At 41.7% G+C, this 27,942-nt stretch overlaps 1 protein-coding gene across 5 annotated transcripts; it reads right to left on the reverse strand.

The window, feature by feature from the left end:
- Positions 1-10: 10 nt before the first annotated feature.
- Positions 11-24,583, reverse strand: impdh1b (IMP (inosine 5'-monophosphate) dehydrogenase 1b). 5 transcript variants are annotated; one of them, XM_008278864.1, is made up of 16 exons: positions 24,077-24,583; positions 14,233-14,331; positions 13,993-14,073; positions 10,754-10,802; positions 9,240-9,341; positions 9,069-9,143; positions 8,355-8,561; positions 8,167-8,254; positions 7,872-8,071; positions 6,070-6,160; positions 5,837-5,932; positions 5,210-5,353; positions 4,877-5,021; positions 4,657-4,800; positions 4,497-4,580; positions 11-2,172 (listed from the first exon to the last, which is right to left on the reverse strand). In XM_008278864.1, exons 1-16 carry the CDS (start codon positions 24,283-24,285, stop codon positions 2,151-2,153), a joined length of 1,836 nt encoding a protein of 611 aa, XP_008277086.1. In that variant the 5' UTR covers positions 24,286-24,583; the 3' UTR covers positions 11-2,150. The 5 variants fall into 5 exon arrangements, with proteins under 5 accessions (XP_008277086.1, XP_008277087.1, XP_008277090.1 ...); XM_008278865.1 differs by having other exon boundaries at positions 13,993-14,070; positions 24,077-24,582; XM_008278868.1 differs by lacking the exon at positions 24,077-24,583 and adding an exon at positions 16,491-16,641.
- Positions 24,584-27,942: the final 3,359 nt, after the last annotated feature.

Consider the following 27,942-nt stretch of genomic DNA (forward strand, 5'->3'; position numbering starts at 1 on the left):
GTAGTCCATACACAGTTTTGTTTTATTTATTCTTCTTTACCATATTGAACAGCAAAAGCAACTTTCCTCTGTTGAGTGTTTTACTGCAAACAAGTTCTTAAGTGATATTCCTCAAAATCCCCTTATGAATTGACTGAATACTGAGTCTTTAACGTCCATCTAAAAAGGGCTTTCGTGCTGTTTTGGTTGTTGGTTGCAGAGAAGCTACCAGTGTTATGGCAACTGTTGTGAAGCTGAAATCATACAAAAGAGCAACACTGGAGGAAAAAAAAAAAATCAGATATCTCACATATGACTATAGTTGTGCTTTTTAGATGGACTAACAGGACTCAGTATATGACAAGTAAGACATTTTAAAAACCTGAATTACCTCTTTAGGTGGGAAACTGAAAACAAGCAGCAGTCATTTCCATCTAATATAGGTTTATATCTTCATATATCTCATGTACATTTTCTTGCAATTCAGTCCAGTTGCAAGACCTCTGTTAGTCAAGTGAACCCTGTGCAGGGTATAGTACATTAGCAGGTTAGAGAAAGCAACTCATACAATCTGGGACATTTTATTACAAAAAAAACAAAAACAAAATAAACAAAACAAAAACATCTGGCAAAAAAAAACAAAACATCCAGTATGAAAATGTTAGAAAAGCCTACTCCTACATAAGCTGAACAGTGCGAAAGTGTTTTAAAGTAAGAAAAAGGAGGCGAGAAGGTGTGTAACATTATGCATTTGAATTCATTTTCGCGGAGCTGTCGTGTGCAGCCCCGTTTCCATCCCTGTTTCAAGGCATATCTCTGGTGAAAAGGAACAAATATATAAGAAAGAAAATGATAGAGAAACCTATGCCACACCATGAAAGCGCAGGAAGGAACAAGTGACAAGGTAACGAGCAACTTGTTGCACCAATTTTGGTTTTGAAGTTACAAAAGAAGCGTGTCAAAGGAAGTGTAAATACACTTGGCAGTATGTATGCAATTAAAGCCGAATATAAATACAGCCGTGTTTGGCTTAGTGAAAAAACAAACATGCATATCAAAAACCCTTCATGCTCAATTCAAAGCCCCCCCAGAGACTATACAGGTTTAATATAAAGTTGTTTTTATCTAAAAGTATTCAAATTATGGGCAAAGAAATTGTCATTCTCCTCCTTCGTAACCATTTCTGATTGATAGATTTGAGTTGAATTTCATTTTTAAACATACCTGACGTTCAGCTTTTGGTCCCTTACATGCTTAACTTATGAATTCTCTGCACTGAGATGGGACACTGGTTATTTGGCTCAGCATGTCTTCGAGGGGTAAATGAATGTTCACAGAGGTAAACAAAAAAAAAAAGCCAAAAACCAAACTGTGGGTCTGTACTGATTTCAGGCGACACTGAAAGACACACAGTCGACAGGATAACAACCATGACCAATATCTCGTACCTCAGAATCCACAATACACAGAGTAAACAATATGCGCTGAAGTATAAGCGGCTACTCTCCAAGTAGCGTATATCTGTGAAGACTTAAAATGCTGCGATAGACTGGCACACTGCACACAGAGAGACAAGTGTTGGTCTTGATTTTCTGCACTAGTGTGTTTAAGAACTGGGATGCGTGAGGCTTCTACAGGGAGCTTGCTGGTAAGCGTGAATCCCGAAACAAAGCCAGCAAAGGATGCCGATGTGATCTGCACCATGGCTGTCTTCAACCTCACTAATATTAACTGGACAAGTAAACGCCTTCACTTTGTCTGCCTACACCACACACACTCAGACACACGCTACCCTTAACTCACACAGTTCGTACTCACGCTACTATCAACACACGTTATTGGGTGGGGTTGGGCTGTATGCTCAAGATACAGGTGTGTATGTCGTTCCAAAAAACCCTGATGCGCCACTTCTTAAGTGCAAGGTGTTCAGAGAGTCAGGTGTCACGTTGAAGATTCTCACTTCGCTACGATGCCCCCCTTTGCTCCCCGAATCGGCCGGTTGGGGATCGGAGAGAGACAGAGAGAGACCAACGGTGGGTACGACGCAGGGGGGAAGGCGGAGAGGGGCTGTAGTGGGTGGTGCGTATTTTTTTGAAGTGGCAATTTAACATTTGGTCACTGTTAGACTGGGTATGTCACGTGCATCGCTGCTCTGCGCTCCGCTGTCGTGCTCAGTAGAGCCGCTTCTCGAAACTGTGAAGGCAAAGAAACACAAAAGCAAAAAAAATCAGCATTTGGTCTACAACAATTTCTCACTAACTGCTGTTCGGTCTAATGCGTCCATCTGTGATGTCATGGCAGCAACAAAGAGACACGCAGGGAAAACAGACTGGAGACCAAAATCTGCTCGAACTGCCGCCAGCTAGTAAAGTTTAAGTGTCACATCAAAGGTGTTTGGCCACTGGAATAGCTTCTAAAGGAGAGATAGAACACCAATATTCCAAAGATATGCTCACATTTAGTGTGGAAAAGTTGTCATGGCTTTAAGTTTAAACCTCATCGTACAGTTTTCTGTACCTTGTAACCCTCAAAATCCGACATTCTTTAGACAGAACCTCTTCCAAGTGATGAGACTAAGGCATCTAAGAAACCTGTAGCCTATTTTACATGCCATAAGTTGACCAAGGAGCCTCGTCAGACTGAAACTCCAAACCTGACAGAACCTCAGATCTCTATAATAGACTCCTCAGATTACTATATTCAACCAATAACTCTGAACATAAGAATTTAGTTTCTCTGAAACTGATCAAACATATAACTAATCATGAGGAAAAGAGGAAAAGATTGACATAAATCAAACCTGTGAGCATAAAACTGTCTTCCCTTTCGAGTGCCGTCTAACACATCAATTCAAAATCTCATAGCTCTTTCATTAACTTGAGATCTGGTGACTGTGAAAGCCAAAGCACGAGATTCACATCATTTTCATCAAACCATTCAGTGACCCCTTCTGCCCTATGGATGGGAGATCTGTCATCCTGGAAGAGACCGTTTCCATCATAGAAATGTTCCATGACAGGATAAAGAGGATCACACAGACCAACTCGGTTTTCATTTGCAGTGAACCTTTCCTCTCAAAGCCTCTTTCAGATATGTACTCTGCTAATCTTTTGGCAAATGAACATGTGTGAATGAGCACCCTGGTCACGTATTTGGTAAAAGTCATGACGGCAGTCACACTGGGTCGGGCCGTGTCACATTTCAACACAGTAAATATCTGAACTGTATGCGGCCATATTAATGCACAGGTGACATACGCCGACTTGTATGAAGCAGCATATACGAGGCTTCTTTCCACATTTAAGTACCAGAAAAAACGCCCAAGGCAGAGTTTGCTGCTGAAATCTTGTTCACTTTGTCCTGTAACTTCACATCAGTTACAAATTGAACTGTCCATAAAAATAAAACTGCAATGAACACAGACCATAGCAGGTCAAGACTACTGAGACCAATAAGGAATGCAATTCAAGTTTTGACAGAATGTTAACAGGAGCTTAGGTTTAGTCACTTCCAGGTGTTCATAGGACTCTTTCCTCTGAGTTTATTAAATACCTGCATCATCAAACAGCAGCAGAATCCATATCAGTGTCTCTGAAGTGAGAGAGTAGCATGTATGACGTAAGTTATCACGGAGACACAATCTGTCAGGATCTAAAAGAAAGTCACACTGTGTACCTTTCTTCAATTCAGACAGGTGAGCTGCTTCACAGACTCACGGTACATAAGCTGCAGTTAAACTGTCTGTTACAGAACAAATTTAGATTTAGTCATTTGTTTATTATTATCAATTATGTGACTTGACGTACAGTCCAATCTCACATGAATACTGCGTATGTACCGCGGTTCTCTCTGTCAGTGGTGGGTATGTCTGAATGACGCACTTTAATGGACTGATAAAGCCAGCAATGTGATGCCCGTAATATCTGGAAGGACTTTATGAGGACAAAGTGAACCCAAACCATGCCAGCAAAATGTCCCCAACAGTATAACCAAGTCAGTGGATCATCTTACTGTAAGGGGTCAAGAGTTCAGGGTTTCTTATAAACTGTCACTTGTCTGTGTGGTGAAGACTTTGAAGGGATTTAACTGGTGAGCACCCAAAGCTTGTGCCACCTATCCGGTGTTCAACCAAATGTGAAATATGCTCACCATTTCCCCTTTCACTTCCTGAGTTATGGTTTTTGAATAACGGCCATAAAGTGTTTTTGCAGATCATTATGTTGTCACAGTGGAGTTAATCTTTGACATTTTGCACACAAAATGCAAAATTGTGTCATAATTAGTGTATGAATACTTGATTTATTTCACAAGAATAAAACATATGTTGTAATTTAAAACACTCATTGCTATATTGTCCCTTCTTACTTTGATTTACACATAAGGCCTGCTGAAGTCACTACTTAACAGAGAGTACAGTAACACTGGAGTCAACCAACAAAGGCAACAAAAGTGTAACTGCAAGTATCCACACGAGTCAAAGCAGTGGACACATTTTTTCTGTGGGTTTCTGTACTTACGAGTGCAGTCCATGAACGCCTCCCTCCACTTGTGCAGACATGGTCCGCTTCTCAAACTTCAGCTCTCCAGAGTACATCATAGAACTGAGAAAGACCAGCACTGTAAATATAATGTACATTCACTCTATATTATATTCAGGAATCAAGACAGACTACTCACCGGAGGACAGACAGACTCTTTGCCCCGATGTCTTGGCAGCCATGTTGGATACCTGCTATCAGGTACGGTACAAACTTATGGATGGAGCCTTTGTCCTGGACTGAGCCTGACACACCCTGGGCTACTTTGACCTTGTCGCCCTCACTGTGGATAAGAAATCGCTCGATTAATATTCATCCAGCTACAATGCTGAATTATCTGCACTTGGCCTCCCACATACCTAAAATAGCGTTTCTGGCTGCTGGTGCTTTTCTCCATAGCGTCCAGGGAGCCCATGCCACGATACTTTTTCAGCCGCACACCGTCTGAGAAGAAGTACTCTCCAGGAGCCTCAGTGGTTGCTGCTAGCAACGAGCCCATCATAACTGGAGTGGGAGACGGGAGAAATGTATCTCAGTGTTCTTGTGTTACCCAACCCACCCTCATCCCTGCTGTGATGAACAGCTTATGAAGACTGGATATCTCTAAAGATACAAGTTGTGTGACATACTAAGCCTTAGATAAGAGCCCACAGTGTTCCAACATTATACGTCACAATCTCTTAAAATCTCACCAGTCGATGCTCCAAGAGACAGAGCTTTCACCACATGGCCCACGGTCTGAATGCCACCGTCAGCGATGACTGGTACACCGAAGCGCCTGGCGTACTCCGCTACCTTGTACACGGAGGTCCCCTGGGGCCGCCCACATGCCATCACTGGAAGGCAAAAAGCGTGTTTAACATGACTGCCGTGGGAAAAACGATATTGAAATCAGCAAACTCCAAATGAAAAGCTGTCCGTTTCACCAACAGAGACACTTCCTGATCTGATGCAAACACATCTCTTCTGTTCTTTTTGGTAAACGTGACCTAGTCTGAACATGAGAGACCGGTCCCCATAGCAACACAGACCAGAGGCCTTGGCAAATCACCATGACAACTAGGAGTGGTCTCAGGGTATTTGTTACCGCTAGCAACTGATAGCCTTTTCTTCTCACTGTAGCTCATAACCAGACACAGAACGGGCGCAGCAAGCAGCAAGATTTATGCCTTTTATCTCATTTTTTTCCTCCTCCTACATTGAAATTCGTTGCCGTTATTAGGTCACAACTTAGTGCTATACATTAACCACTTATCTAAAATGAAATTCCATTTGCAGTACTCTGTGTTCACTGCGAGTAAGAAGGATGAGTCCTGTACCTTCCTGTGTGATGCAGATGGAGCCGCAGCCCATGCCAACTCTCAGAGCGTCCACGCCGGCATCGATCAGATTCTTGGCCTGGGCTGCTGTAACCACTGCAGGAAGAACAAAAACGGTCGGTTAATGTGTGCACACTTAGATAACATTTTGGTGATTTATTTCCAACCTGACGTACATATTCATGAGGACACAGCAATGCGTGTACGCTCAAGTGTTTTCTGTTTCAACTTACCATTTCCTCCCACCACTTGCAATTCTTGATACTTCTGTTTAATATAATTTATCATGTTGATCTGATACACCGAGTTGCCTTGTGAAGAGTCCTAGAAATGCAAAAACATTAAAGGTTTTAATGTCGCATAAACTACATTGACCATAAAGTACAGTAGTCTTTAAAAAGCGAACAATACAGAGTAAAAGACGAGACTAATCGATGCAACACCAGGCAGAGAGGAGCGTGTAAGTGTTAAAAAAAATAGGTCAGACTTCTATTTATATTTTCTATGCAAGGTGTGTATTTGTTCATTCAGTGTCTATATTTTCTTCAGTTAAACTACCAGTATACAGGAAAGGACATCTTTGTATCAAACAGGGCATTTAGTCTGCATATATTTAGTAGCTGCTGGTTGCTGAGTAACTTCTTGCCTTGCATACTCTGCTTCAGTCTGTAGATGTTAATTGACCCTTAATAAACAACTATGGTGACAGATTCACAGCACTGAAGCCACAATAATCCCAAAACAAAAGCTCACCCGCTTATTTTGTCTGCGATTTACCCAATCCTACAGTGTATGTTTACTGGAGGTGTTGCCAGTACAACAACACATTCTGCTCCACAATGTCTGCACACATTGTGTAGCCACAGTTTAAGGAGTATCCACATGTAAAGCAGAAAATACACTTCATGAATGCTTTAGTTTCAGGATGTCAATCAGAGGCAGTACTTTAACTAAAGCCCCTTAACACACAGAACGAGACAAGCAGTGATGTGGCCGTCAGAGACAGTGGAATAACAATGACATTAAACAAGACAGAGAGGCGACTAATGTGTGTGAAGGATGCTGTTGATTGACGCCATCGCTAAGTTATCCAAACAATTCCCACAAGGAAACAACATACACAGCTTCGGTTCCTTCCACTTCAGCTACATCAGAATCTACACTCATCATTTTAGCCTCCATCAAACCAAAATTGCACAACTGTACTCACTATCGGACAACAACTGAAAAGATGATGTCTTGGTCTGCATTTCTAAAATCACTGGCAAATGAAATGTTTGCTGTGTGGGTAGATATCTATCGTGACCAGGCAAGATTTAACAGCCAATGAGAAACTTTACTTTTCTCCGTCGCACACAGAGACAGTTTCAGAGATAAATCTGTTGTTACACAGCAGCCCTTCTCAGACTGATCTTCACCAAAGCAGTTACTTTAGAGTTGATAAAAGACTGATCCATTTACTAAAGCGCATATGTGCGAACTAAAGAAATTAAACGTGGGTGAATTATCGGGCTCGCCGGGGTCACTCTGAAATATTTGGGTTGGTTAATTATGGTTGGTTACCGAGGCAACCAGAGCCTGGAATGTGCACTCAATACTAACTGTCAGCTACAAAGTGATGGGCGACGGGAAAATCTTTTTATAAGTGGGCGCAGCTTAACATCAGCATTTTCAGAATAAAAATAAAACTCATCGTGATCTTCATTACAAAAAAGCACATGGAGAACAAGTTGTTTCTCATCAATAATTTCCCCAAGTAAAAGCTGTTCCCTTCTTATGAGACCAAAAGACTCATTGTTTAGTGAAGATGCTGCAACATCTGTTTGTCTCTGCATGTGACACATCGATATTAATTTCAAGTGGTCAGGAGTTACAGCAATTTCTGTGGAATCAGTGTTAAAATGCAAATTTATGCAGCACTGTGCTCTGACATTGAAACAGATCCTCTCCCCTATGTGGAACGCCTGTGGTGTAAGTATGAAGTTTGTACTGTATTTACAATCCACATTTGCAATCTGCGCTTAAAAGCACCCACCAGTACGACCACGTCCACTCCAGCTTGCACTAGCAAATCCAGTCTGTATTTATCGTCGTCCCTGGTCCCGATGGCGGCGCCACACAGCAGCTGTTTGCGTGAGTCTTTGGAGGCTAGAGGGTAGTCTCTGTTCTTCTTTAAATCCGTCCTGGCAATAATGGCCACCAGCTCATCATTATCATTTACAATGGGAAGCTTGCCTGGTCACAGAGAGGGATGAAAAGCAACGTTATTCAATTACGCAAAAGAGACAAAAATCCAACTTTAAAACTTTCAGACAATCACTTCAATTCACCTTTTTTACTGCGCTGCAGAATATCATTGGCTTCTTTGAGTGTAACACCAGCTGGAGCAACTACCAGCTCCTCTCTCTTAGTCATGGCCTGGGAAGGATCAGAGCATGATTACAGCAATGGAACGGTCACATGAGTGATTCTGTAAACATACAGATGTAGGATTTCTTAAAAACATAAATATACGCACCTCTTCCAGAGGTTTGCCGTGATCTTTCTCAGAAAGGAAGTCTATATCTCTGGAGGTGACAATGCCCACCAGTTTGCTGCCCATTTTTCCTGTCTCTGTGACAGGAATACCAGAGAAACCATGTCTTACTTTGGCCTCAAACACATCCCCAACTGTGTGGCGTGGACTCATAACAACTGGGTCTGTGATAAATCCCTGCTCAAACCTCTGGAAACCAAAAGAAAGCAAACATCATTATTAATATTATCATTATTACTATTACAGCACAAGTGCAAAGCAGCAAGAATAACACAAAACCAAACTCCACACACAACAAATGAACAGCAACACACAACAAACCAACGATAAAAGTAACAAACATAAATTCAAACGACACACACAAAAACAAAAAACAAACAAACAACACACAAGCCAAACAATTACCGTCTCCTAAATAGAGACAAGATGAGACAAAACAAGAGAAGTCAACGGTATGACTCATCGAAGACATAAATTAGGTTTGTTCACATTAGTAATTTAGTCTGTTTTGTACAGCGAGTGATGAGGACAACAACAACAAATAAAAAACACAACAGTCACGATCCAACTACCACAACCATCACTACAACTATTAAATATGTTAACTGAGCATTTCAACCACAAAATGCTGTTTAACATAAAAAAACACAAAAAACCCCCAGAACATTTCAAAAACTGCACAAAATCATAGTTTACCTTAACCTTGCGGACTTCGTTGGCTTGAAATTCTGGTGTGCAGTTGTGGTGAATAATGCCGATGCCGCCCATCAGCTGGCAAATTGGAAAGGAATGACACGAGATTTTACAATTCAGCAGGAAAATTCAGGAAAATTAACGCTCTGCCTGGAAATGCTATCAGTTTCTTACCGCCATGGCGATTGCCATTGCTGACTCTGTAACAGTGTCCATGGGGGAGGAGATGAGAGGGGTTTTCAGTGTGATCTTCCTGGTGAGTGCTGATGTCAGGTCCTATGAGACATTAAGAGGGACATGTTGGATCATAATCCACCAGGGGGCAGACTGAACCAGGGAGCGCTGTAAGTACACTACTGTAGTGTCGTCATGTGGTTCATGCTTCTAAATCAGTGCCAGCAAACTTTTATGAGATTGTGTTACAAGAGCTTCTTTTGAGTAAAAACGTATATACATTTAGTTTCAGAGTTCATCTGCTAAATTAAAATCAAACACACGGTCCATATAAAACAGCGTCCTTCCTCTCAGGGGCAGAAACCTGACACTGTTTGGAAAAATGGAAATGAGCCACCCTACAGTATCTCTAACAGCCACATTTACTTTTACTCATCACCGATTCCCACAACAGCCAGCGCTCTGGCATTCCTCACACATGGGAAACCAGCAAATGGAATCTGTGTTGTTTGAGCTTTTATCAGGGAGGGACATAAACTATGGAGGCAGCTGGCGTTGTTTCTCAGGGGTTCGTGGTGGTGGCAAAAGAAATACCTGAACAGCACAACTGCACTCACCTGCTAAATTCAGCTGAGAGTTAGAAAAGCATGTCAAAAACATCACGACCCCCTAGAATGTCCCACGGCAGCACCACATGTACGAGGCCCCTCTTCAAGTTTCTAACACCTCGCGAAAAGCATGCAAACCTTAAGGTATTGCAGCTTTGAGGACTACTCACAACTCAAAGTGGTGACTGAAGCCAAATGTGCAAGCGTTTGTGTTATTCAAGCGTGAATCGGCTCCCTATCCAAAAACTAGGGCAGAGCAGGACTCTGTGGAGACAACCAGTCCATGACAACATGGCAGGCAGGCCAATGTCTCACACAGTAAAACAAGCCCTCTGTGACTCTGGAGGAAACAGACGACAGATTATAGATAAATTAAATTAAAACCCCTCAGAAATGGACAAAGCAGCGGAGAAGGATTTCATCTAAAGCCCCGAGATTAACTCTCCCGTCATCTGCTGAGAGAGATGGATGAGCAACTGACCAGACACAAATGTAAACACAAGGGTGAGGTAGCAGCCAGCGGGTGACCACATCGGGCAAAAAATAGCAGGGCGGCAAGAGAGAAGAAATGCTGCAGACGGTTTCGAATGGGCAAAAACAACACTATTTTTATAAAAGCTGCAATTATAAAAATGGAGCTGAGGTCTGGAGTCGGGAGGTTAGTTTGAAACAGAAAAAATAAAGAAGACTTCACTGTTATAGGGTCTAGGAAAAGCCTCTGCCAAGAACAGCCTGCTGACAGCGCTACATTTGTCATCATGAGGGGAGTAAGAAGGAACTGAAGAAGTGATTGGCTTGCTTGGAAAAGAAAAAAAAAGTCTACTCAGATGTTACACTTAGTTGTGACAATATTATGAAACGCTCCAAGACCTTGAATGCCCTTTTGTACTCTTTACATGTACTCACCACTTCGTCTGAGGTAAAGTCGATGAAGCCGGGTAAGATCAGGAAATCACTGAAAGACATAAACAAAATGCAAAGTGAGGGGATGATGGTTGTAAGTTAGCAACACTGAGGTCTAAAGCATCACCGTACTTCCTCACAAATTCCAGGAGGTACGGTTTTCCTCATGTTCAAATCAACATGAATTACAATGGCTTGCATCTCAAAGAAAACAAGGACTGGAGAACGTCCCAACTTTGAGTGGGTCAAAGCAAACAAGAGTGAACTGAAAAGTGAACACATGACAGCGCTACTGACAAAAAGGTGGGCACACAACACGGATATGAAGGTGAAAATAACACAACAAATGAGATTAGTCAAGAATTAACAAACGTCTGATTGCAATCATAAGCCTAATTAAATACTAGTTGTTTCTTTTAGGTGGTGGACTTCACTTCCTTTTGTTACATTTTCAACAAGGACACCATCATAGTTTAGAATCCATTGTTGAATGTTCTTTTGTGTCTCTTTATGCTTCCCAGAAAATTACAAAGTGGCACAGTGGCTGACAGTAAGTGCAGCTGGGTGCGTCTTGTTCTTAGATTAAAAAAAAAAAAGCTACAGTCAACCTCTTTCAGCTCTTGGCCTGTATAAACACAATAAGAGGTAGAAAAGAGATGAGTGGAGAAGCAAGAGCCAGACACAGGAATGATGTGTTTGTTTTCCAGCCAGACTCTGTATGTGTTTTGTGGTTTTTTGCAGATGGGTGTTAAAAATAGGCAGGAGACAGATGGAAACATGGAGGGATAAGTGAAGCTTTATGCTGCGAGGGGATGTTGGAGGAAACTATGAGGCATGAATAAATGAGACAGGTAAACAGCGAGCACGGCTGGTGGACATAACCAGTCTGAGCGAGGAAAGTAGAGGCCCGATCTGCTGACAGATCGCCCTCGTCTCCTCGGCTTCAGTGTGGGAGTGGGAAAGGAAAGTCTGAAATAGATGCACTGGATGGGATACTGCACATTTGTTTCCCCTCATTTTAGAGAGAAAACACCCACAAACACCAAGCGAGGGGCCGAGCGGAAAGCCCAAACAAACATCTGCTAGCATTTAGCAGGAGCCACAAACCTCAGCTGCAGCGCACAGGCTGTACCTACCCACTATGGGTCAGCAGTAAACCAGAGCTCGACGTGTTGGATTCAAATAGTAAAGAAAACACTGGCTCGGGTCGCACCTGATTATGGTTTTCATTTGACTGTTAAATGCAGACAAATGCACGGTGCTAAGAGGGAGCGTTTCAAAGTAAAGAAAAAAAAACCCAGCAGCCGCAAATTGTCCTCACCTGCCGGTTCGTGTGCCCCGGCATGAAAGAGAATCTAAATGCCCATGCAGAGAAAACATCAAGCGCATCGCAATCAGGTGTTTTGTAAATGAAGCATCAAGGTGAAGTTCTACGGGTAACACCTGCTCATCTGAGTCACATCAGTTTGTCACTGCAGGCTTGTGCGCCAAAGAAATAACACCAACAGACTTGTTTCACTACAAGTAGCTACAGGAATGTATCTGCAAATCACAAAATCTGGCTTGCAACACCCCAATTTACTCGACAAACACAGTTTATAGAAAGCAGTTTGCAATGTAACGCTCCCTTAAGGCTATAAAAAGGGGTAAGGTTGGTTAGATGTTGTTGCAATTTGGACAGTGTGTCCTCTTTCCACCCCACCTGACAAGACTACACAAATCCAGAGTTCCATGATGACGTATAGCTTTAATTATGCAGGTGAGTCGAGGTCGTCAGTCTTGTGCGAATAGCAATAACCTCATGTTTATGCACATCCGACCGCCTGGGGCTTGTGTGAGAAAGTGGCATGAGATCACAGAGATGTTTTGAAGATGAGACAGACTCTCTACATTCAAACAGAAGCGCTGCTGCTGCACCTACACTTTCAAGGCCACGCCGGGAGTACAGACAGCAAGATGGAGGCAGATTTGATAAAGACAACATGTTCAGTTAACTTCATAACATGATTTCTGCACCTGGTTGAAGGTCACAATAACGCAGGAAGCTGTTTCACTCGCAAAGCTGTTTCTGCCTTCCTGTGTATCGTTTTCTTTGTTTGACTCTCTTTTTCCTCGACTGAGAGAAAACATCCTAACAAAAGATTTACGACTACAGAATGTACGTTCGTGTCAAAAAATCTGAAGGTGTGCGAGTAAAGAAATCTGCCTCAAAGACATCTAACAATGCATGATGAAACTCTTGCACTGTTGTTTGTGTCGCAGTTGTTAAAGGCTTCAAACAAATGGCTTTTAAAACACAGATGCAGGCTTTCGATCCTCAAACCAGCCCCATCCCCCCATAATCCCTCCTGAAATTCACATGATGTCAGTCCAGGCAATCATGCGCTCAACCTTTCTTCAGACATGAGGCACTTGATTACACTCAAACACCGTAATGTTTTCTACTCAATTAGCTTGTGCAAATGAGAAGTGGCATGGTTAGAGCAAAGAATTCAAAGATTTTTGGCTGATTGAAACCACATAGTAACGCATTAACTCCTGGTCCTTAAGGGCATGATGAGAGGCCATGTTAAGCATTGATTGTAGTGGTTGTCAGGACCGCTGGCAAGAGCACGGTGAAGGATTTAGGAAAAATGTTTTAGTGGAGTAAATGAAATGCAAGAAGAAATGGTATGCTTCTCGGTGCCCAACAACCACTAGACTTGAGTAACACAATGCTTTGCTTTGGTTGTTTGTGCTTATGATAGTAAAAGGGTGATCGCACAGATGGATTAAAGATAGTTTCAGTCAAAAAGCATGATGAGGTGATTTGTAAAGCATGTGTCACCAAAAAATGCTAAGCAGAGGAAAGTGAGAAAAGCAAGAGGTGAGACATTAGTGCTTAATTAGTACCTTTATCAAAGCAAAGTACTTGTGAGAAAGAGCATGTGCTGTTCTGTCACGCATGTTGCATTTACAGAACAGGTCATGCACTTCGATGATTAGTTGAAGTTAATAATGCAGTTATGTCCACTGGAAGCAAATTTCATCCCTGTGACCAAGATCGAGTTAAGCATTGAAACAAGCCCTGCATTTACCTTCATGCACTTCAGCTCATGTCAACAGATTGAGACTTTGGAATAGTTTGTTGCAGTCAAAGTAAAGTTGCTTTGGAAGGACAATCATTTGCTTCCCCTTTATGAATTCACTAATTGGAGAGACAGAGGATTCGTAACAGTTTAAAGATAACTGTTTTTACTCACTTGTAAGTCAACCCATCTCCTTTAGAGCATAGCTCTTCAGCCGTATGACCATCGGAGACAACACACTGTTGGTCAGATCTGCTGGTTCAAAATGCGTTGGCCATTACAAAGCACTGGTGCGTACACGTCACCCACCACTTCGCATGGGTGAGGTTTTAAAATCAGGAAACCTTACTTTGAAATGATTTAATTAATTTAAAGAGATTTTTTTTTTTAAGTGTGTGATGCAGGGAAGCTTACTTGTATGTCAGGCCATCTCCGATAGAGAAAAGCTGCTGAGCTGAGAGTCCATCTTCAGGGACGTAGCCGGTACCACCACTGATTAGGTAATCCGCCATGCTGCAAAATAATAAGGAGGAACAACTTAAATCAACTGCGCAAAACAACACTCAGTGTGCAGATGTTTATCTAAGCTTTGTTGATGTTGTGCAAAAAAAAACACTACACATCCACTCTGCAGGCTGAGCTCTGGTGACCTTCTCACAGGAAGACATAACCATGGCAACATCAACATCCCCCGCCAGCCTGGGGTCAGTGCGCCTGCGTGGCAGGTACAAGATGCACCCGCTTCCTCCACAAATAAATCCGTAATAAACTTGCAGTCTAAATTTAGCAAAAAATGGCCTTTTCTTTAATACGTGATGAAAAACACAAAGAAAAGAAAATGCACGACCGGGTAGCACGTCGCATGTAGAGCCCTACCGTGATTTATTTTTTTCTCAGTGGAGCCAATTTTCTGTCTCAGCTTCAAAAACACTAAGCAGGATTATTTTCAATCTTTAAAAACAAGCCAATTATGAAATAACTCGAAGCAAATGTAAACAGCGCAGTAGTCCTCAAACGACCGCGTGTGAAGCAAAACATGGCCGGGTGACCCACTAACATCCAACTGAACCGCCGCAGACAGTCGTACACGCTTTGTATATATTTTCTTTAAAAAAAGGTGGATGCCAAGTAATAACACGGCGTTTAATCTGTTCAATTCAACGTTTTTCGAAGGACTAAATTCCCCGAAATGTCGTCCCCACACCAGCGATACCGCTCACTGGCCTGGTGACCTACATTATCAGCCGCTAGCAAACATTAGCCACTTGCGCTGCACGTTCGTACTTAGCCAAATACCATATTTCTAACCTGTCTTTGTTGTTCGGACAGAGATGCGGCATCGCAGCGTCCATGCTGCCGGTCATCCGTGTTACATTATCCATGCTAGTGTTATCCGTGTTAGCCCCCCGCCTCTGTCTGCCTCTCACAATGCAGAAGCACATGCCGAGTTATCACTGGGAAGCAGCAGCACCACCACCACCACGCAGCACTTAACGTCAGTGATACATTTTTTAAGGATTGGCTTACGTTTCTGGCCAACTGTCTGAAACCAGCTGAACCAACAATAAAAACTGAAATCTTACAAACAATAAATACTGTTTCCAGCGTTTAAACCAAGCCGAATTAAACACTGGGTTCTTGTGTGTCATAAATAATCCAACACATTTCTCAGTTTTACACACCGCCTCTTTGGGAACAGAGGAATGGTATTTTGGCAGAGTTCTGAACTGGGTTTGGTGTAGCGTTCAGTTTGTCGGGCTTTATGCCATGACGCATGTGAGTGCATGCAGGGTGATAGGACTATGTGTGCTACTATCTAATACTGCCAGAGACGCGAAGTGTGAGGGTTGCTTATTTCAAATTACATGAATTTAAATAGAAATAACATGTCTAAAGTTGGACTAAATAAACATATTAAATTCACATACAACACGACATTAATGTCTGTTTACAACTGGGTTCGCTAGTTTGACCGTTGGGACCATTAGCCTGAAGTAATGAGGTCTCACGTTATCAGACAGATAACCAGAGGTTTAGAGGCAGCCTTATCACCTAAAGTCTTCACAAACAGCCGGTTATATGGTTGGCATTTTAACTTTACTGACATACAAACATACCAAGGGTGTAATCGTTTAGGAGCTACTTGGTTTGACACAAATAACTGTTAAAATAAGGCTGCAGATGTCAGAAACTGCATGATGAAGCTAACGTCGCGACACAATTGTGCTGTTAGCTCATTAAAAGTGACATTAGCATAAACAAATCCGTCTTCTCCGTCGCGTTGTGGATACTACAAAACTGTCACAACTTGTGCATAAGCCTTAATAACGACCATGCAGCTGAACTTGTGGCAGACATGAGCAGACCGCATAACGTTGTACTAGCAGACATGTGGGAGCAGCCCTTAGCATTTAGCATTAGCAGCTTGGGCTATTTTTGGCTTCACCTACGAGAAAGGCTGCCGAGACTTCAACGTGAAGCTTTAACATCCTCAAACAGGTAAAGCTAGTTTTTCAAACTACCCCCTATCTTTTGCGACATAAACTACCAAACGTGTTTTCAAGAGTAACGCTAGCTAGCTACCTCTGGGGAACTGATGCCCACGTTGACCAAAAAGGTAGCAACTTTCCAGATGTGAACAAACGAGACCGAAGCTAGCAGCAGTAATTTACCTCAAAGGAGAAACTCGATGAAAAAACGCCCGTCTGTCGTGGCTCCAAGATGTAAAAAAGTACTGTTCGGCAGTGTAGTGAATGAGAAGTGATTGCTTGTCGCTGAGTGCAGACAGTGTGTGTTGGTGTTATGTACTAGCAGCAGCAGCGTCACATCCCCTCTCCCCTCCAGGCGAGGTTAACCCTCTGCCTCCTGCAGCTCTCCAATCTGCACCAATAGTGAAAGCAAAAGGGTCGAAGTGTGCAACCAGGCATGCTAGTTTTACTTCACTGTAATGCTGCCAAACTGGTTGATCTGAGTTAGTTTATTTGCCGCTTTAAAACCAGTAACCAATCAGCAGGTGCAAGTGATGATGATTATTTTGACTATTGTTTTAAAGTTTCATCTCTTATTTCATTTGGTTCTAGTTTCTGTTTTAGTTTGTTTTAACTTGTGTTCTTTGTAATCCATCCTCCTTGTGTCATTTGCTGGATACATTGCTTGGCAGGCAAACAGGGCTGAATGGTGATCCTTTGCAAAGTGCATGACTTTTAACACAATGGAATGAGGCTACATGTGACAAAGCAGCTATATCATTGCCAAAGACAAATAAGTATGCTGTTCCTCAATCATCCAGGTCAGGTTAACCCCAAATGCTTCAGTCGAAGGCGACTTGACTCTTTTTGGTTCCTGAAACTGTATATAGAAGACGCAGTGACTGTCTCTGAAAAGTCATATTGGGCCCCTTTTCAGCAAACCACATCCCCACAATATGTCTTTAAATTTTCCAACTCAAAATACTGCAACGATGGCTAATTCACCATGGCTGTCCTCTATATAGTGCACTATATAGGGTGTTCGCCATTTTGCGGTGCTGTCCGATTGTTAAGTTACAAATGTTACACCCTATGTAGTGCGCTCAAAATATCCCACAATGCTCCGTGAAAAGTAGTGATGGTCACTAACCGAGCAATGTGGACCATCATGCATTGTGTGAAAAGAAATGCAAACTAGGTGAACGAGAGCGCGAACACTTTTCATAAAGATGTAAGTAATTTCCCATTTATGTTTTTATTGAAATTTTATTTTACCCGGTTCTTAGTTACGTAGTAAACTATGAATTTGATGTGTTTGCACAAATCGCAGCTAGCGAATGATGTAATTAATATCTTGAGTAGCGTCCCAAATGTTACTTTGCCGAGGTGCTCCCTACATAGTTCATATCGGGGTCCCTATATAGTGAGTAGGGAGTGAGTGGATGATTTCGGACACAGCCCATCACTGCATAACTTCTGCTTTTACTCTGAAAACCAATGAGCTGCTGCTAGTCCCGCCCCCTTCAGGAAGAACATGCTCTACTTCTGTCAATCACAGGTTGAGCTGGATTGTGCTTTACAAGCCTTCCTGGCTTGTAAAGTGGCTGAAAGAATGACCGAAGTAAAAGGCCTTAATGTCTTTACGACGTTTATTTTACACCTTCAAGTTTATAGCAACTACAAAACACAATAAAAATGGATTTTCACCAAATGGGACTTTTAATTTAAAGTCCACTGAGATGATATGTTCGGAGAAGAGCTTCTACGTCATGAAGTCAAATGGGGAAGAAAAGAACACTGTCATCCTGTATTTAGCTAATGTGTCTGAGAAACACAAGAACCCTGTGCGCTTCAGACACGACAATATTTGGAGGCAAAAACTGGTTCACCCTGTGGTTAAAACGCCCAAACACAAGCTGAGCAATGTTGTATACGCAGAGCAGCGAGGCGTGCACAAATCTATTTGCAGTCAAGATTAAACAACTGCTCCACAGTTGCATGGCTTAATACAGAAGAGCCAGCTCTTTAAGAAAAGGCTTAGCAGTAAATCTACATCTTAAGTATAAATGACACTCCTCTGGGGACAGCAGTGTCCATATTCTGGACAGAGAAGACAGATGGTTTGAGAGAGGAGTTAAGAAAGCCATCTGTGTTGAAGTGAAACAGCCAACTTTGAAAAGAGGAGGAACAACACCACATATCAGGTACCTATAATACAGTCTTGAGGTCCCTCCAGAGAGAGTTTCACTACAATTAACATCTTAAGTCATCCCTCTTTATTAATAGGCCATCAGCCACGTGATCTAGTAGTGAGAATAAATAGCTGTTACTCCTCTCAGTCTGCTTGTCTGTCCCAGAATAAAAAAAACTTTCATGCTGTAATTTCTCTTAATTTTGGGGAAAATCACATTTAATCTAAGCAGCACTCTCTAAATTTTGGTCACATGTCAGTAATCTTAACTGGATTATGTGCACTGAACACCAGGCAGTGACCACGTTTCATTCACATGATAACAGTTAAAGTGTGCAAAGAAGCTGCACATACTGCAATAGACTGTAGATTGGTTATGCTGACTTAAGGAAAAGACTTCTGTTGCAGCTACTCACTTGTGATCCAATATTTCCTTGTTGTTATGTAAAGGAAAGTGAAAGTTTAACGTGTATCAGATTCTGTCTTTTTTTTTTTTGCATTAATACTGAAAGTATGCAGTTAGCCTTAAAAAGCCTCATATATGGTGCATCCTGATCTGCTTTTACAAGAGTTTGCTGAGGTAACAAGGTCAAATTCAACATGTATGAAAGAAAGAGTTACAATGCAAATTAAAGCTCATTTGATTAAAATCTAATGAGAAAGCCTTTTAAGACTATGTTTGGAGGTCAAGGTCAGAAACTTCTCAGTGCAAACCGAGTTGTGCTGCCACAAGATAGTAAGTGTTGGAAACATGATAACATAAAACTGTCCGTACAGATTGTCTCTCCGCAGCGTGCAGTACACACAAGCACGTTCACATTACTTGACATGTTGTCAGCCGGCGACGTAAACCATTGGCATGAGCTGCTGACACAAAGTGCCTGTTTTCCCCCATATAAATAGATGTCTGTCAGTAGAGACTGTCATCTCTTCTACAGCTTCATGGCTCTGAAATGGCAGAATGAAATGTTTTGCATGTGGGGTGTGGTGGTTTTTTTATTTATTTTTTTCCATTGTCTGCTGTGAGCGACTAGAAGCCATGGCCAAGAAAAAGAATCCAGACTCTACAACTAATTAAAGTTTGGTCACATGCGCTGCCAAAAAAGGAGGGACGTAACTTGTTGTGCTTAATATGTAATTAAATGCATTCAAGACAACCAGAAGTCTAGAACACTGAGCTGAAAACAGCCGAAGGGTGTCGTTCACAGAAGTCAGTTGGGCAAACATTCCTGCAGATTTCATATATTGACCACGATACAGAACCACACAGTGTTTCCTGTCACCCAATAGGACTCACAGTCCTCCCTTGTTCTATATTAATCCTAGGTGAGGGTTATGTCTGCCAAGGTGACACAGGACGATCCGTTTCCCACTCGCTGTTTGTGTCCAGTTCAATGTGGGTCATTGCGGAGCCGGGTCAGTGGCTCCTTTATGCACTGTAGCTATTCTGAGAACTTGATTCAGTCTTGTTTATCCTCCAAGCAGCATCAGGGAATTGTCGGCGTACGAGGGGCAGAAGGGCAGCGTTAAAAATAGCACCAGCCAATTTAAGATAAGCCTTTTTTTTTTTTTTGATGTGGTAACACCTGCTCATGAACCACAAGTGGCCTTCAAAGTACCCAAAAATGAAGTGTGTCGTTTAGGATTCAACCTAAAGGGCATTTGCAAACCGATCAAACAGCAGTGTGTGTGAATGTGTAAGCTGACTCAAAGTTAATTGGCACATGAACCCTCTTAAAGGCACAGCCAGTGAAAGCTCGACAGGGAGCTGAACCCACATCTATACTTTATTTTTCTGTGACACTGACAATTGGTGAAAAGTCATTTTTATCATTTACGAAACCAAAACTGAATGTGGTTTTTAGTGCATCCTGTCAGAACCACTCGACGTCAGTAGAGCAGCAGCATCTTAGAACACAACAAACAGACACCTCCCCCTCCCTTTAGGGTTATTTACAACCAGAGACATTGGGCACACAAAAACAATCCAGCCACAACCATGCTAGCATTGTAAAATATGCTAAAATTTGTGTTTCATTCTTCATGTGTCTGTTTTCTCGATCTGTCAGATGGAGTAGAGCTGTGTTTGGAAACAGAAACAAAAAGACCGGAGTGGCGCAAACTCCAGGGGAGAAGGAGAAGCTGAGGAGAGCCTCAAGACAGCGAATGAAACGAATGTACATGAATAAGTTAAATAACCTCATTGAAATACTTTCCCAATGCATTATGTTTCTACAAGAGAGACTCCAAGTGGCGAAAGAGCAGAACATCAAACCCCATATAGCGATATTATTCAACAGAGCGACTGTATGCTCAGCAACGTCAACTAGCATTGAAGGAAATGCAGACAATATTAATCTTCTTGACATGCTGAGGGGTTAAATGAGGTCATTGGTGGTACTGTTAAAGCAACACAGAGCAGGTGAAGCTGCTGCAGTAGCAGCTACATGCTTCACATGTTCAGCTGTTATTGATTCTCCAGTCGCACAAACTAAAGCACAAACCTGCAACCTACATGTCGGTGTTCCTCAGGTACAAAAGAACGACACCAGTCAAACACGCATTCTCTACATAGCTGATAGAAAGTCTTCACCACGAAAGCAACCGCAGCTCGATATAGCGTGTCTATGTGTATACTGCGGAAACAAGAGACCACTAAACTACACATACAGAGTCTCTTTATAGTAGTCAGTACACACACACATGCACAGTCACATGACTTGACACTCTGTCGGCACGCTGCCCCTGTCATTAGGCCGCTGGTGGCATAAATACCTGCTGACAAAAAATAAATAAATCCTGTTGCTTTGTCACGAATAAATATACGACTGTCAGTATCTATTATCACCTTGTCTACAGCTTCATGGCTCACTGTTAAATCACAAGTTAAAGCCCCATACCTGAAGTCAACACTCCTACCTCTGAACCACACAGCTTATCATCCTGCTAGACACACCACAGGAACTAATATGACCCCGCCTGTAGGCCCGCAAAGCATCACTGTAATTTAAAAAATGGGTTTTGTAACCTTGTCTGTTTTTTAAATTTGTTTACATTTTGTGTAGGTGTGTTTTGTGGTTGTTTTTAGTGTCTATTATTTGCATTAGTTTTCCATGTCTACGAATCAACCTTTAAAAGTGGGAAGCTAATGAGAGGAAGGGGAGTAATTTCCTCTTTAAAAACACCAAATCAACACTGATTACCTACATTTCTACTTCTCTGTCACATCACTAACATGTAAATAACATCAAGATTTATTGTGTAATGTGGGGCGACACAATAACCTTCAGCATGTCTGCCTATGAAGGATTGACTTCAGATTTTTTTAATGTTTGTTAAAAGAAAAGAAAAAAAAAGTTTTTATATCCTATACTCAACAAAGCTCTCAGTACTTTGCTCCTGTCTCATTTTTGCTCACTGTGGGCTCATTTTTCACTCAAATATAAAATCCTGCATCTCTATGGAAACAGCACAACCGTGAAGCTAAGATTTGGTTACTTTTCCCCATGGAACCACACATCACAGATTATTAGTTTAAGGACCCTCAGAAAGTGGAAATTTAGATGATTCTTTCTGTTTTTACAGTTTACCTTTGGGTGGTTTTGATGATGCAACACTTTAAATAATCAGATAAAAAAAAAAAGCTCACGCTCAGTCAAGTCCCAAAGAACAATAACACCCCAAATATTCACACAGAGAACCACATACACTGCAGTGGTAGCATACATTAATACATTCAATCTATTATTATTAATATGATTATTATTATTGTTGTTATTATTATTATTATTATTATTATTATTTGGATGTAACATTGATTCCATCCATACAAACGGACATATCTTTGCAGTAATCCAGACTAAGTATTGACAGCACCTGATAGGCTCATTATGTTAAACTGTGTTTTTCATCATTAGAGCAGCTATTAGGCCTTATTTTTTTATTTAGTTAGGTGATCATTTCACTTTTATGCTTGCAGTAATGTCACTTCTGCGAATATGATTGCAGTTAAGTAACAAAATTGAATCTCCCTTTAGAGCTCCCAGTAACATCCCACTTCATATGCCAGAAAGAATATAATGATTCTCTTGAGGAAACTATATTTGGACTTTTAGTAATAAATAAATAAACTGCCGGCTTCAGCATGCATGACTGCTTTGTACCCAATTATAAACTGTGAATCTGTGCACAACAGCTCAGCTGTTTGCTGTGTAGAAGAGCATTTAGGTTGGCTGTGATCACAATGACACATCAGAAGATGTATTTGAACTCATTTGAATTCATTTGTCTCTTCCAGCTGTGGCTGGCTGTATGGCATCCGCGAACATGGCATAATAGCATGTTTATTTAATTCCAACCAGCAGGGTGTTGTTTACAGATCTATCCAATATTTGATTCATTTTTTCTGTAACATCAACATTATTGATTCCAGATTCATATTTCAGATATTAAAGACAATAGAGAACCACATGGTGTTTCCTGGAGCCTGATATGAATCACAGTTCTCTCTTGTTCTATATTAATCTTAGGTAAAGGTTGCTAGATGTGTCTGCCAAGTAACTCTGGGGATCTGTTTCCCACTCTGTGGTTGTGTCCAATTAAATGTGGGTCACTGCAGATATGGGTCAGTGGTTCTTTTATGCACTGTAGCTATTCTGAGCACTTGATCCAGTCTTGTTTATGTTCCTCGCAGCGTACGTCTCACTGCTGCTTTGATGGTGCATCGCAGAATTGTCAGGACGTACAATGGGGAGAAGGGCCCAGTTAAAAATAGCACCTGTCAACTGAAGATGAGACAACTTTTGCTGTTAGCACCTGTTCAGAAGTCAAACGTTTCCTCTGCATGACCTTCAAACTACCCAAAAATGAGACTTAACCTCAGGAGCATTTGCAAATTGATTTCCTGTAAGTGACTGTCGAAACTGAGCCGGCAGTATGAAGTTGATTTACATGTAACCAGCCTGTAAAAACACGACAGTCAGAGAGCTGAGCCCACGTCTTCATTTCTTTATTTATTCTTACAATGAAGGTAACTATTGATGACCAGCAGGGATGCACAGAATTGGCTTTTTGCAAATATGCTGATACTTTCCAAATCATTTTAACTGATTGCTGACACTAATGCCTATTTTTGCATCTAATTGCAAACAACATGAAGTCTCTCCTGTCACAGAATTAGCATGTTATTAGTATCTTCTCTTATCATGATGGACCAATGGCAGGTGCAGACTAAAATAAAATGTACGCAGTAACTGAGCAAAATAACTACTTCAGCTTTATTGTAAAACATGCAATATTTATTTAAGTCACAAAACTATCATTTTTAGCCTGTTAAGTGCTATTTAAACGACAATATTATATAAATGTTGTAGCCTTTATTGGCTGATGCTGATATCATCATGTATCCCAAGTAAGAAATCATTTTATTCTTGCTTTTGCACTTTTTTAAAATTTGAAATTCTGGAAAACTCTTAGACAGTTTTGCTGCAACAAGCTTTTATGTGGCATTCTGTAGCAACATTTCTGTATTTTCACCACGTTCCTGTTTGATTTACTCCTGTAGGTATATCATTTCCCGCATACTTTCCCAGTGACTCACCTCTCTCGCCCTAGACCGGCCTGGATGAGTGTGGCGCTGTACCGTTGGGCTGCGGTTTCATGTCCGTGGCCGTGTGAGATTTGCCGGATGTAGTGCTCTCCTTCTCGGGATGAACTCAGGGGCTGAGTGTCCCCTACAAGTTTTCGATAGTCCAGCTGCTGACTCTGTCTCGATCCGTCTCCAAAGTGCTCATACCCAAATCCCTCCATTATCTGTCCAAGGTCAGACTCTGAATCCAGCGGCCTTTTAGTTTTGTTGTGCAGCCAGAAACAACAACAGTTTCTTGCTTATTAAGCTGAATCTACAAACCAAGACACAATATCCAGCAGCTGCAGGTTACATTTGAGCCAAAGCAGAAAAAAGCATTACTATGAGCATCATATCCCAAGATCAGCAAAAGCTATTGAGTTACAATTTGCAAAACAAATGCATATTCTCCATTTTGTCTCTGAATCTGAATTGTGCTGCTGTTCCGTCTCCAGACGGGCTACGAAGCCGCACAGGTGTTCCAGCAGCAGAGAGCAAAAAGCAGACAAACTGGGTGTCTGGCTGCTCCGTCTGCCGGTGCACAGGATGCACCTGCCTACAAAAAGGCACCAGCCACCTCTAGGCGTGTCAACAGAGGGCGTCACCTAGGAGATTCTCCCACTGAGAGGGTGTCACCGTGGAAATGATACCAGCAGCAGAGCGTCGTTGTGGAGAGGCTGGTGTCTCTTTGAAATCTCGCCGATTTTCTGTCGCCGAGGCAGAGGGCCATGGAGAGGGTGGAAGAGCACAGCCCCGTGCTTTACTTATACGTGGGATAAAGCAGTCATTGCCCCGAGCGGTGAATACAAGTTGAATGGAGTGAGTGCTACTGTCCTGCTGAGTGCTCCATGAAGCTCTCCTTTCTGCCCGGCTCGCTCTCTGTGCACGGGTTAATCCTGCTTTCTATCAGTGGCACCACGTCATTTTCACAAAGAGGATTTCAGAATTAGAATGAACAGCACTAGAGGCAACGAGCTCTGCAAAGAGAGCAAGATCATCCCCGCGGTGTGTGATTTGTCTCGGCGGGCTTGGCTACAAAAACCAAACACATGCAGAAAACATAACATTTGTGCAAGTATGAGACACAGAGGAGTGTTTTTTTTTTTTTCAAATTTAGCATTTGGGTGTGCTTTTTATTGCAGACCTCACACAAGATGTTGGTTTTCATTCCAGAGTATGAAAACAACTCTGGTGTAATCAGGCTTTAAAAAAAAAAAAACAGTCAGAGAGAGACCGAGGTCAGACCAACAATCTAACACAACATTTATTTATACTCAGATGCTGCTGAGTAAAGATTGCACCAAAGTGTGAGCGTTACATAATCGCTCTGAAAAGCATTTCGTTTTCCAGTGAGTGTCCCACATGGCTCTAAGTGTGTTTGTTGTGTCAGAGTTTCTGACATGGTGAAACTCATACATATGATGGAAATGTTGACCTGTTAGTGTTGGTGTGTGTGTGTGTGTAGCTGAAAGGATTCCCCTCCACACACTCTCAATCAGTCTCTTAGGGATCACCTCCAGGTGACTGACTGTGACAGTTGTTGAAACCTTAAGATGGAAATCTTCTTAGTCTGTCCTCTGAAGCTCCAGTAAGATCTCCACACATCTATCTTTAACACATGGCACTATCAGCCCCTCACCCACAACAACCCCTACACAACAAACCAGCGACTGAAATTTAAACACATTAAATTGTAATCTCAAGGGATTGAAACGGTGACGATTCTATCTTCTTTCTATCTTAAAATCCTGTAATCTCTGGAATTAATGGTTTAGTGTCCCGTCCAGAAGAACCTCGCTCATTCACAGTTCACATGTCCTCAGGTCGTCCCTCCTTATTCGTTTATCGTAACGAACGTCATGTGCGCGGCGTGGATAGTCATCGGCTGGCTGAGACAAATCAGAGTCATAGGATTTAACACGCGAGTGACTATTCCCAACAAAAGAGTGCTCCTTGTGCGAGCAAGAGAGTGACTGGCTACTGAGGACAGCTTCTATCAGATGATCGGAGTAAATTCACATCAGACAGCTGTGATAAAGATGGTTCTGTTTGTTACACAACTACAGCATTCTGATATTATAAAAAAAATTATGCAAGTTCTCAGAAATGTTATATTCTGGAAGTAGTGGAGTAAACTACGAGATCGCCATCCCTGTTTTGTTTTACTGTAGTAAAATAGTTTTCATGCAAACAGACAAATGGAAGAATCAACACAATCATTCTTGGACTGCTGATCTCATATGAATCGATGAACTGTGTTTTATCTCAAATCAGATTTTTGTCTCAGAGAACTCAGCTAAAGAGCTGTAGCTGAAGCGAAGTACTTTTTCGAAGTAATCTCTCTTTGTTAGCTCTCTGGTTTGGTGATTGTCGCCTATTTTTCTGGATTTTATCAACTTGAAATTTATTTTTGACTCTTTAAACCTGTGTCCTATCCTCAGTAAAAGTATGAGAATTAGGTTTAATTCTCCTTTAGCATTATGTGTCAGATGTTTATGTTTCTTCAATTTTGGAAAAATCTGGAAAATTTAAGCTGACTGTCCTTAAGACAAAGTTGCAGAGAAATCAGATTATTTAGATTCAACTAACTCAAAAAAAAAACAAAAAAAAACAATGGATAGGCTTAATTCAACTGTATGTTACTAATTAAGGCAGTTCATTTGGTTGATCCGTGCACAGTGACACCCTCGATCCACAAATAATTACACCAAAAAACCTTTAAAGAAACCGCAGCAAGACATCAGCTTAGGAACACGAGGTGGCTGCTGTAGAGAAGACAGGACTGTTGTGGAGAAACTGAATGACAACATTAAGGTTAAACAGCTTTTAAGCTTCATCATCATCAGCCCACCAGTCATGTGAAGAGCAACACAGCCTGCGAGAACAGTTGCGTAATACATTCGGTGAGAGTTTTCTAAAGTAAACCATTGTTACAAACTAGGGGGTGTGGTGTTGGCGAGGCATGGCTTATTTAAGACGAAATTCTAATGAAAAATCACTGTCAACACAGGTGCATGATGTTTTTGAAGTTTGCTCCACGCCTGAGGCTACAAGTCAGTATATCACAACTTCTGCTGCATACACGGCAACTAGTTAATGAAATGGATCTTTCTGAACTCACTGAAGTATCCTAGAAGCATAGATATGCAGTAAACCCTCAGGCTTTACATTTTTATTTAAAGAGTTTACACAAATAGGGTCAGTGCAGGTGTTTGGGGACACAGGTTTCAGATAATAAAAAAAAGCTTGGTTATTATTTATCTCCTTTAAGAGAAGTAACAAAGCAAATAGGATTACTGGCTAAAAACTTATTATATTGAAGTCAAAATATAGAAAACTGAACTGCAATCAAAGTGACATATCTGATTTCAAAGATAAAACTGGCCAAACTGGGTGACACCTTGAGGAATTCTGGCAGCTACGACCTCACCCTCAACACTTTCAGTCCGTTTGCCTGTTCACCTATAAGGTCTGCTACATTAAGCAACACAGTGAACCAAAGGGCAACACTGAGGTTGCATTGGAATAGTAAAAAACTCGGCTATGTGATCATGCAACAGTGGATGTTGTTGCATCTGCTGTGGATCATTACAGTTTGATTGTTGCTGCTGCAAGGAATTGTGGGAAGCCATCATCTCCTTCCTTCCTCATGCCAAAGGAGAAAAAAAAAGGACGGTAGCTGTCGTAGTATTTAGAGAATTCAAGCTTCTCCGATCACAGCCACCACATAGATATTTCTCAGTTATTAATCTTGTCATGCAAAAAATGATGCGACCACAACCCAGTTCTGCATCGATGGTCACTAACCGCACTCCTCGCATGTACAGGCCCACTTCTGT

This window comes from Stegastes partitus, unplaced genomic scaffold (genome assembly GCF_000690725.1).
Source record: "Stegastes partitus isolate 25-593 unplaced genomic scaffold, Stegastes_partitus-1.0.2 Scaffold136, whole genome shotgun sequence".
Lineage (NCBI taxonomy): Eukaryota > Metazoa > Chordata > Actinopteri > Pomacentridae > Stegastes > Stegastes partitus.